This window comes from Paramisgurnus dabryanus, chromosome 19 (genome assembly GCF_030506205.2).
Source record: "Paramisgurnus dabryanus chromosome 19, PD_genome_1.1, whole genome shotgun sequence".
NCBI lineage: Eukaryota > Metazoa > Chordata > Actinopteri > Cypriniformes > Cobitidae > Paramisgurnus > Paramisgurnus dabryanus.
Window position 1 is genome coordinate 4785456 of NC_133355.1, and position 12572 is coordinate 4798027.

Below are 12572 nucleotides of genomic sequence, written 5' to 3' on the forward strand. Positions count from 1 at the left end.
CTGAAACTTCACAGACATTCTGGGCAAACCTGAGACTTATATTACATCTTGTAGAAAGGCCATAAAAGGTGCCCTTAACTATAGTAACAATGTTTTTGGTTTTATGTGTAGTAAAGGTACACACAGCAAAACGTTATGTGTAGCAAAAATTACACACCAGTGGTATTCATGAATTTTCTTGTTATTAAAAGTCAAGGACATTCGATTGTTAGCATTACATTGTGACTTACTACTGATTCTGTATAATACATTGCACTTGGGTATTGTAAGCTAAACAATGCGATTTTGACGTCAACTGAGTCTCCTGGTTTGCTTGTAGATATTTTGACTTTTATTTAGTCTTTCATTTTAACAATGGCAGTGATTTCTGCTGCTTTGATATTAATTCAAAAGGTTTTGAAACATTTTGAAATGTTTTTGTATTTATAAAGCTGTATATATAAAGGATGAAATCATGAAAGCAGAGACTACAGTTATCGTCAGGTGAGTTTGGACATTGCAGGAACTCCAGTAGACCCAAATTCTGTTAGGTCTCAAACATGAGCAGGATTGTGGGAAATGATTTAAATCTCGAGGCATGGAAATAAGAGGTGATTTAAACTTTAATCTGTGCGCAGCTCTGGTGTCTCTAAAATATTGGTTTATTTAAGTAGGAACAGGGAAAGCCCATTTTGGATCAGGCTCTTATTCTGTGATTAAAAGAAAGCTTGCTTTACATATCCCTGGATTATACGACCAGATCAAAGCATTAGGAGAAAATCCAGCATAGCTCAGTAACACAATGTTTTATAAATCAAAGAAACCTCAGAAACCTGCTGTGTAGTGATCATAGTACGTACACGTATAGGCCAACCACATCCACATCCACATTAAAAGATGACTTTTTAATTAGCAGCAATGAGAAAAACCTAAGAATGTGGGTGAGAGCAATGATCGATCCTCGAACTAAATGACTGTAAAAGATAAAAGGTTTTGCTTACAGCTTTAAAATATTTATTTTCTATTGTGATCAGTTACAGGACATTTAAATGACAACCTATGGTTTGATTGGTAGTCAAAACAGCCAATGTACACGACTCACGGGATACCTTGCAGAACAATAATATGTCTGATGCACATATACAGTACTTGGTTGATGTATTGGTCGAGTACTTGTTACTTAAAGGATTAGTCAATTATTTTAAAAATCCAGAAAATTTATTCACCACAATGTCATCCAAAATGTTGATGTCTTTCTTTGTTCCGTCGAGAAAAAATTATGTTTTTTGAAGAAAACATTCCAGGATTTTTCTCATTTTAATGGACCCCAACACTTAACAGTTTTAATGCAGTTTAAAATTGCAGTTTCAAAAGACTCTAAACTTTCCCAAACGAGGGTCTTATCTAGCGAAACGATTGTCATTTTTGGCAAGAAAAAAAAAAAAAACTTTAATCCACAACTTCTCTTCCTTCTCTGGCTGTGTGACGAGCCAGCCACGTAATTGCGTAATGATGTCGAAAGGTCACGTGTTACATATATGAAACGCACATTTGCGGACCATTTTAAACAATAAACTGACACAAAGATATTAATTATTATTATTCGACATACAACAATGTCGGAACGGTCCTCTTTCTCCACACTTGTAAACACTGGAGTGTAGTATCGCATACGTCATCCGTGACCTCTTGACGTGATGACGTATTACATGAGGTCATGCTAGCGCGTCACAGGACCGGGGGAAGACGAGTTGTTGTGGTTTAAAAGTGCATATTTTTTATTTTTCTTGCCAAAAATGACAATTGTTTCGCTAGATAAGACCCTTATGCCTCGTTTGGGATCGTTTAGAGTCCTTTGAAACTGCAATTTTAAACTGCATTAAAACTGTTAAGTGTTGGGGTCCATTAAAATGAGAAAAATGTTTTCCTCAAAAAATATAATTTCTTTTCAACTGAACAAAGAAGGCATCAACATTTTGGATGACATGGTGGTGAGTAAATTATCTGGATTTTTTTAAGAAAATTGACTAATCCTTTAACTCTTTCCTGCCATTGATGAGTTATCTCAGCTATATATTTCAGATTCTTGCTGAAAATGTGTATTTCTTGAAGAAAAATACCCATATTTAAGAGTTTATAACAGAGAAAAAAATACAGATAGGTTTTTTCGTGTTTGTTTGTTTTAAAGCAGAGGGTCTGTTCTTTCATTTTATATATTTGTAAGTTTAAATTTTTTTAGAAGAAAATTTTCCTAGAAGGCATCTTGTGAAATTTTGTGAAAATCACAAAAAAAAGGCTGGCTGAAAATGAGTTGATAAGATGCTGCTTTAAAAAAAATATGTTCAAGTTTTTTAATTCCGAACTGCTTTAAACATAATTTTGTTTTAAAATACAAAGGTTCTTAAAAATTAGCAAAATAGCTAAGACATAGGCACCGTATCCATGAACTGAAACGACTGAGCACTCATGGAAAAAAGGCAGATATGCTCAATTAATTTTAATCAATTTAATCAAAACACATTAAAAATTTCGAGAGCCTCTATGATTGGTGGATCTTGTGAGTTGTATTATCTACAATGCATTGATAAATACGCTGAATAAAGAGGAAGGGAGCTTCACATTTGACATCTAAAAAGCAACCGCAGGACTTTCCTTTGTTCCACCGGTGAAAAAAGAAATCAGCAGCTATAGCTACAGACATCCATCCACCTGCATATGTACATGCAACATTTGAAAAAAAAAACATTGCATGCAGAATACCAGAACATGTCATTTGTGGACGGTCCCTAAATCTACATTACATTTGATGGATTGACCATTCAGTTGTAAAATACCCCTAAGGTATGTAAAGGTTCAAATCACATAAATTTTTTGAAATTATGTTGCAAAACATAAATGTTTGATTATTATGATTTTTGCTTTTTACACAATCACCTGCAAACAGATCTATTCAAACATCCAATAGCAGTGTAAACATTTCTTTTGCAGATGAAACCAGGCTCACCAAGTGGACGCTAAGCTGAAAGCCCACGTCTTTAAACCAAATCTTTCCCTGCATATTCCCAGATGAGATGAACAAAGTATTCTTGGATGAAGACAATTTTATTTGTATTTTGCTTTAGAGCAAAATGTTGGGAGACATATCACGGATCAAAGATCCTAAAAGTCAAACTTTCCTTCCCATCACAAGGGCTATGTAAGAGTTTTGTTATGCATAAGAACACTGTGAAGCAGTGGGATCAAAGGAATACATTTCGAAATGAAAACGCAGCAGGCTGAACTGCAACAGGTCACTACACTGCATAAAGTTGCATGGACTGCAAAATCACGGATGCTGAGACCAGAGACTACTGCTTTATTTCCATGAAATGATATTTCAGACGCATCATCAGGTTCACTTTGGGGCGAAACTGGACCACTGGCATGATATGAAGACAGGATATTCACAAAAATGTGATTCATTAATGCATAACCTTATTTACATTCATTATTTTTTCAATACACAGCCAGAATTTGTACTCGTATACAATTTTATTTCTATCAAAACATTTACGACTGCTGCATGTATTTAATGATTTTTAGATATGCATTTGCATCTTCACCATCAAGATGTGACTTAATAAATTCAGCTTCAATTGCATTCTTATTTTTTTTAATAATTCAAAAACATTCATAACCACATGATTATTTAATACATAACCATTTTTTCATCACGCTCTCAGCAAAAAATAACTCTGGTGTAATATACACCTTTACTGTGACATGAAATAACTTCACCCACCCCTGTAAAATTCATCCAACACCCATATCTGTCTTACACAAGACTGGGGTATTTTATGGTCCACAATGTGACAACGGACCCTGTCATTACAAGACAAAGATGTTCTTTTGGAGAAAAATGCCAGAGAATGGCCCGATTCATTAGCGAAATGCCCTGCTGTCCCGTTTCTCTCTTTGAGACGTGCACAACTGCCCCCTACATTAGCCTGAATGATTTCCAATGCGGTCCAGCTCAATACAGGCCTACACGAACTCTACCTCAACACACAGAGGTGTGAAGTGACCTACATTGTGAATACGCACACACACAAAAGCACACTGAGAGATGCCCTTTGCGATTACAACAGACGTAGATAACTCAGGTTTAGACAAAAGACAGATCTGGAGATATAACACGCACACACATTACCTCTGTGCCTGGTTACTGTAGCTGTTGTCATAGGAATCATATCCCGGGTCATCGTAAGCCATTCCGTATCCATCGTCATATTCCTACAGAGAAGACATTTTTTTTTTGAATGAATGCTACTTAGTAATCATCTCTCATGTATAGCTCAGCATTGAACACATACTTATATATAACGTATAACTTGTAATTAGTGATGCACCGATGTATCGGCCGCCGATATTTATCGGCCGATTTTTGATGAATTTGAAACCATCGGCATATCGGCAATAGCACGAGAAAGGCCGATACCGATTGTTTATTAATTAACTGCATAAAGAAATCTGTAAAAAATGAGTTAATGTTGTTAATAAAATAAATGCTGAATTGCAAAAACCACCTTTGAAGGTATCATGCTGTATTATTATATTTGTTTTAGCTTAATTTGTGCCTCTCTTATTATGTTGGTCAGTTGAATGTTACTTAGATCCAATCCATGTTCAGTAAAAATAATTTGATGCAGAAATAAACTAGTTAATAGACCAACTGTATAGTATTGTATACAAGTGTTTAATATCGGTATCGGCATCGGTATCGGCCAGAAGTTGTCTGTTTAAATCGGTATCTGTATCGGCCCAAAAAAATCCTATCGGTGCATCCCTACTTGTAATGCACTGTAAATGACTGCTTGTAAAGTATAAAATGATTTGACAGGGGCTGACAGGGGTCACTTTCTGTATTTGGTTGTGTTGTGAGGATTTGCAGCTTTTTTTGGTTGGTGTTTTATGTCCCCTGTCAGCCACCGTATGATGCACCAAAAACAAAAAAACAGTGTGACTATAATCATCCTCCTTATCACTGAGGATGAAGTGCATTATTTCTGATACTACAGCATCATTTTCAGGGGCCGGTTGCACCAGATGGACGTAAAAAATGTAAGTGTAAGCCCCAAGTCAAAACAGACGCTATGCCTAGATGGTTCAACAGGTGTAAATTATACGTACACTGAAAAAAATTGTCATTCAATTTACTCATTTTTTAAGGTAAGTGGTTGCAATCAATTTTTTAAGCTAAATTTAAACAATGTTTTTATATTATTTTATTTTTCAATTTTTTTGGTTTAAATGGAGCTTATATAAATTAACTGCAACCACTTACCTTAAAAAATTTGAGTAAATTGAATGAATCATAATTTTCAGTATAGGACGTAAATCACATTTTACGTCCAGATTAGTCTTACGACCGGGTGTACACCCAGCTGGTGTAACTGGCCCGAGAAGCTGGTAACATTAAGCATTTTTTTTGCTTGTTTTATGCACAAAATCACTTACATTTTATATTTTTGGTCTAAAAACTAGACTTATTTTCTTGGGTCGTTTTGCTCATCAAGAAAAATCATCTTAATTTAAGAATTTTTAGATATATTTACTGAAAACAAGACAAAAATACTAAGATCCTTTTTTCTTGAAATCATTTTTGCAGTGTAACTGTACACTGCAAAAAATTACTTTCTTGCTTAGTATTTTTGTCTTGTTTTCAGTAAAAATATCTAAAAATTCTTAAACTAAGATTCTTTTTCTTGATGCGCAAAATGATCCAAGAAAATAAGTCTAATTTTAAGACCAAAAATATCAAATTTAAATGATTTTGAGATAAAACAAACAAAAAAATCTGCCAATGGGGTAAGCAAATTTTTCTTGAAATTTTCTTGAATTTAGTGTTTAAGAAAAATGTTCAAGATTTTTTTTGCTTACCCCATTGGCAGATTTTTTTGCTTGTTTTATGCACAAAATCAAGTCTAAAAACTAGACTTATTTTCTTGGGTCGTTTTGCTCATCAAGAAAAAGCATCTTAATTTAAGAATTTTTTTTGATATTTTTACTGAAAACAAGACAAAAATACTAAGAATTTTTTTTCTTGAAAATCATTTTTTGCAGTGTAATGTTAACAAATACGATCTTATTAACATAAAACATCAACATAATGCAGTTTAATGCATCTAATGTATACACTAAAAAATGCTACATTTTTGTCAACTCAACATATATTTTTATGTTAAATAAAAAATTAAGTTAAACAATTTAAATTTGTTTTTATAAGTTATGTCAAAACTTTAAATAGTAGGTTAAATTAACTTGCAAAACCAAGTTGTTTTAACTTCGTGCTGCATTTCTAATTTTTTTAACAGTACTGCAACATAGATGAAGTGGACACCATGGCAAATACTTTATTTGATCGGGGTCAGAAATTCTGCACTAATAAAGAAGCATCTCAACTTCACACACACAAGCACGCAGCTCTCCAGACTCGGCCGAGAGGTTAATCTACTCGAGTGAACCCGATCCCACATTATTACTCACATCAAGACTGGAAACAGCAGAGAGTTGAGTCTATAAAACTGAAAAGCTCTTCACTTAAATGAAAGCCTGTGAAAGTGTTTCATGATTTTGACACCGTAATTAACATGGCATAATAACCCTTAAGTGTGGAAAATGAAACGTCATGGGGGTTAATATCTAATGTTGCTATTATTGTGACAAGTCGCATATTGCTTCATGATACGTGTGACTCTGTGGACGTCGCAGAGAACTACCAGACACAATCTGATGTGTTTGCGAAAAATCAAACGGGGCACATGAGGACCAAAACGAAACAGGCCGGCAACAACGCACTGCCTCCGGTTGAGATACAGTAAGTCTTTTCTTTTCTCTGACATCAAACAAAAACACTTCTGCTTTTCCGTTAAATTAGGATAAACAGCCTGCTGCTCCAACTTATCCGATCCAGCTCAGTTTCAAATCCATCTGCCTTCAATTCACACCCGTAAAATCCTCTTCAACTCCAATACGAAGACAGACAAACCCTCATCACGCTCTCACAGTCTCCAAGCTGTATACTGGTCGAACAGTATAGACGGTTTCATCGGAGGCACGTGTGTTACGCGCAGAGGTGTAAAGAGTAGCTGAAAGCCATACTTGAGTAAAAGTACAAATTCCTTACTGTAAAAATTACTCCACTACAAGTTACAAGTCACCAATTTAAATACGACTTGAGTAAAAGTATTAAAGTAACCCAATTTAAAAGTACTCAAGTATTTTTACTCGTACTGAATGTTGGCTTAAAGATGCACTAGTCCTCAACACAAAGAGACATTGTAGGTCTGGGCAGTGAAAACTAAGAAAGTTTATTTATGAGGTTTTATTTCCTAATATAGAAAAGAAATCAAACACCTCAAAATTTTGACCTTGCAGAACAAACACAGATTAAACATAGTCACAGTCTTCTTTTGACTAAAATTTTATTTAGTTTTAGTCATATTTTTGTCATCTGAATTGATTTAGTTTTAGTCTAATTTTATTCAACTAAATGCCATGAGATTTTAGTCTAGAAATCTACATTAAATTTAATTTAAACCCATTTAATTTTAGTCTAGTGTCATTGTGTACTTGAATGTGCCATGCTGAAAAATATATAGCCTAACTTTGTGATATAAATATATGGTAACACTTTACAATAAGGTTCATTAGTTAACATTAGTTAGCTACATTAGTTAACATGAACTAATAATGAACTGCACTTATACAGCATTTATTCATCTTTGTTAATGTTAAGTTCAACAATTACTAATACTTTATTAAAATCTTGTTAACATTAGTTAATGCACTCTGAACTAACATGAACAAACAATTAAAGCTTACATTTTTATTAACTAACATTAACAAAGATGAAGAAATAATGTAACCAATGTATTGCTCATGGTTTGTTCAAGTTGGTTAATACATTAACTACTGTTAACTAATGAACCTTATTGTAAAGTGTTACCAAATATTCTTATATAGGCCTATCCTAAAAAAGATATAATTTTAATATTTAAAAAATTAATTACACTAACAGAAATATGATAATGCATATTAAAAACGTGAAGTTGTTCATTTGAAAGATTAATTGTAAACACATGTAGTACGTAACACCAATATCTCACATTAAGTGCACTACATTTCTTCCGTCATGCATCCCTCTTACAGTAAATACATTACAGCATACTTGATTAAATGTGAGGACAGTGAAATTGTACACTTATTATCAATCTTATAATGTACTTAAGTTACTCGGGCAATCAGTACAGGACCTCGCTGGTTTATATAGTAAGTTATATCAAGTTATGTACCAGCTCAGGTTAGCTGATAAAGTAGCATCAGAGTATATAAACATTTGTGCTTGCCTTTGAGTTGCGGGATGACCCTCCTGCAATCGCGCTTCACTTTTGTTTTGATTGTAGCATCACAAGTTTAACAAAGGGTCCCTTGACTGAAGCAAATGTGATATGCATCCATATGTTTGCTCTTTATCTCTTCTCTCAGACCAGACGCAAACTTTTCTCTACAGTTTATGACATACGCAGCATGCAGATGTCCCACTACGGTGGCTCAACGCAAGCCATTCAGCGTTTGACATCAAAGTACCGTGAGACCAGACTTCTCCATATGCATTTGATTCGCTCTCGCAGTACTTTGATTTCATACGATTGCTCTGCGCAGAGCCAAATGAAGTCCCTCAGTTGTGTGTGTGCGTGTAACCTCGCGACCACAGATTCTATCCATCATCACCCTCTGACACTTTCGTCTCGTTTTTATTTGACGAATAAACAATGTAGCGAGTAACGTTAAGTGTCATTTCAAATGTAGTGGAGTAAAGAGTACAAATACCCAATCAAAAATGTAATTGAGTAGAGAGTAAAAGTTGCTTATATTTTTTATACTCAGTACAAGTACAAAGTAGCCCAAAAAATACTTAAGTACAGTAACGAAGTACATTTACTCGAGTACTTTACACCTCTGGTTACGCGCCTGAACAGAAGTGAACTTCCGGTCTGTATTTCTTTATCAGTCTAGCTACTGGCTAAACTGATCACTGAAACAAATACCTTGCTGAAAATAAAATGTTTTGGTTTGCTAAAGACTAGGGGAGATGAGGAGTATGGATCACAACTGTGCGGAGAGGTTTGGCAGTCAGGCAAGAATTCAAGGATCTGTAACATTTTACACAGTAGCGTTAGCTCAGTGTAATGGTTGACATGTGTTAGATATAAGTATGAATGAATAAAAAGGATTTCTCCTGTTATCAGAAATAAGCTGGCGTAAAAGGACTTTGTTCTTATTGATTCTATATCTTCCGGAAGTTTATGTTGTTACTTGCAAAACTGTCTTTTACTGTAATTATTGAAATAAACTGGGAAATGAACGGAGACAGAACATTTGGTTTTCATACTTCCCATTGCAAAGGTTATGTGTCTGGAAAGGTTAAAAAATGCAAGAAAAAAAATAGTGAATTACATATAACCAATGAGTTGTTGTCTGTATCATGCCTCAATCCCACTTCACCTCTCTGTCTAATAATTGACCCTTCGCTAAGCCCCCCCCCCCCCTTACACTGCAAAAAATGACTTTCTTACTTAGTATTTTTGTCTTGCTTTCAGTAAAAATATCAAAAAATTCTTAAATTAAGATGCATTATCTTGATGAGCAAAATGACCTAGGAAAATAAGTCTAGTTTTTAGACAAAAAATATAAACTTTAAGTAAATTAAAACAAGCAAAAAAAAATAAAAATAATAATAATCATCTGCCAATGGGATAAGAAACATTTTCTTAAATAAAGTGTTTATGAAAAAATGAAACTTATTTCAAGAAAAAAATTCTTATTCCATTGGCAGATTATTTTGCTTGATTGCTTGCTTTGCACGAAATTATTTAAAGTTGTTATTTTTTGACTAAAAACTAGACTTATTTTCTTCAGTCATTTTGCTCATCAAGAAAATACATCTTAATTTAGGAATTTTTTGATATTTTTTACTGAAAACAAGACAAAAATACTAAGTAAGGAAGTCATTTTTTTTGGAGTGTAGTTACTGTGAAAAATGATTTTCAAGAAAAAAATTCTTAGTATTTTTGTCTTGTTTTCAGGAAAAATATCTAAAAATTCTTAAATTAAGATGCTTTTTCTTGATGAGCAAAACGACCCAAGAAAATAAGTCTAGTTTTTAGACCAAAAATATTACATTTAAGTGATTTTGTGCATAAAACAAGCAAAAAAAAATCTGCCAATGCGTTAAGCAAAAAAATCTTGAACATTTTTCTTAAACACTAAATTTAAGAAAAATTCTAGAAAAATTTGCTTACTCCATTGGCAGATTTTTGCTTGTTTTAAGCACTTACTTACTTAAAGTTTATATTTTTGTCTAAAAACTAGACTTATTTTCTTAGGTCATTTTGCTCATCAAGATAATATATCTTAATTTAAGAATTTTTAGATATTTTTACTAGGGATGCACCGATAGGATTTTTGGCCGGATACCGATACCGATTTAAACGGACAACTTCTGGCCGAAACCGATATTAAACACTTGTATACAATACTATACAGTTGGTCTTTTAGTTAGTTTATTTCTGTATCAAATTATTTTTACTGAACATGGATTTGATCTAATATGTAAAAAAAAAAAATTCAGGACTAAATGTCTTTTTTAGGCATCGTTTGTTTAGTATGACCTCTCTTTGCACTAAACACATCTTGAGCAGAATGAAGTAAAAATACTTATTTCTTTTAAATTAAAAATTAGGATTTAATTTTATTTAGGTATTTCCATACATCTCAAATGTCTCCTCCGAAGCCAAATTTAATTTGACTTTTTATCCAAAAGCGAGCAAACTGAAATCAAATAAACCCCATACTGTAAACCTCTGCTTTGGCCTATAGAATAAAAACTTTCAGCGTTAAAATCCCCTTTAAATTAAAACATCAACCCATTTTCTTTCTGTGGTGAAACAGGCCTTGACTCACTCAACTATTTATAACTGAAAATATTTCCATTTTGCAGACTTGGCTGACAGTGATATCTATCTGCAGGACTATGAATATATCATAAGGTAAAAATCTTTCTCGTATTTTTGGTATTTTGTAGAGCAAAACTGTTGCCTTGGTTGATTGGTCATGCAACGTTTGTGCGCTGACCAAATAAATGAGTGTGGTTGAACGTGAAGACAAAATGGAAATAGAGAAATGCTCATCATAGCTGTGCTTACTTTTATCATAATGCTGTATATAATGTTTATGTATCATGTAATAAACATCCAAGAGTCTACCTGGAGTAAACAGTCACTAGCGATTTTAGCCATGTGCAATCTTTGCTGATATAGTGGTGCTTGTATGTAAAATAATTTTTTTTCTCAATTCAAGGATGCCTATAAATTACGCCTATTACAAATTGCATCTTATTCACAATTGGTGCAATTAACATTTGGCTATTACCATCTGCTGAAAGCAAGCGATGAACAGAATATTAAATGATGAAGAGATGTTTATACACACATTTTTTTCCTACTAATCACGGCAGCATTAATTCATCAAATGATGGCTGAGAATGTTATAAGTGGGCATATATCCAGCCATGCGCTGTGTCAGACGCATTACAAAGGGCTGATTCAGGTGTGTGGATGGATGGCAATAAAAGAGTGATGCTGCACTGTAAAAAATTACTCTGGAGGGTGTTAAATTTAACCCATGAAAATTAGTTATAATTTAATTAAGTATATAAGCTAGCAAGTAAAATAAAAAATAATGGGTATATTCTACCTTCACTATCCAATTTTTAACAGTAATAACTGCAATACTAAAAAAATAAGTAACATATACCCCAAAATATTGGCCTTAGCACCGCAAAGTGCGCATGAATCAACATCCAGGCGGGACTCGAGTCACCATTTTTTCATATCATATCGGCGGGAGAACTGCGGTTTGTTGACAGGTAAGTTTTTATTTAACTTGTTGATATCATCATGAATGGAAATGTTAAGTTGGTTAACTGTAAAATCTACCAGAAGTTTAGTCATTTGCGTGCTTCTCTGTCTCTGTTGTTGACAGATTGATAGGTTAGAATATGTCAGTCAGGTTAGCTTTGAATGAAACATCGCCCAGTTCTTGCACCTGCGAATACGAATAAATATCCATATTTATGATTAAAATATTAACTTCCATTATTATTATTTACATGTCTGAATCTCGTGAACAGCGGAGCTGCTCAATATGAGTGGTTGAACTTGAGCAAGCCACGTGACGAGAGAGAGCAGCGGACGGTTGATGTACGATACAGACGGGAGGGCGTCGAGCAGACAAACAACGGTAAAGCTGTCGATGCTAGATAATTACTGTAAAAGTTTTCTTGCATTTATCTGTTAATATATTGAGTTTTGTTTTAGAAGGGATCCATTTATGAAGCCATTTTATTATTATTATTATCATTTACGGATATATAGCCTACTTAACGTTGCCTTTCGCTTTTTAATGTCTGTTCAAAAAAGTATTTCGGAGTTCATATGTTATATATGAGACTTGTATATGAAGTTGAATCACTTAAAATTGAATGTAAGTAC

At 33.7% G+C, this 12572-nt stretch overlaps 1 protein-coding gene across 4 annotated transcripts in view; it reads right to left on the minus strand.

Annotated features, from left to right (window-relative positions):
• khdrbs3 (KH domain containing, RNA binding, signal transduction associated 3) overlaps nucleotides 1–12572 on the minus strand; it is a 453020-nt gene that overhangs the window by 33622 nt on the left and 406826 nt on the right. For all 4 annotated transcript variants that reach the window (XR_010543904.1, XM_065285842.2, XM_065285851.2 and 1 more), the window contains exon 7: nucleotides 4169–4251. Coding sequence is in view for 3 of the 4 variants with exons in the window: in XM_065285842.2 (XP_065141914.1) it covers nucleotides 4169–4251 (83 nt within the window). In the remaining variant the exon portion in view is untranslated. The remainder of the gene's footprint in view (nucleotides 1–4168; nucleotides 4252–12572) is intronic.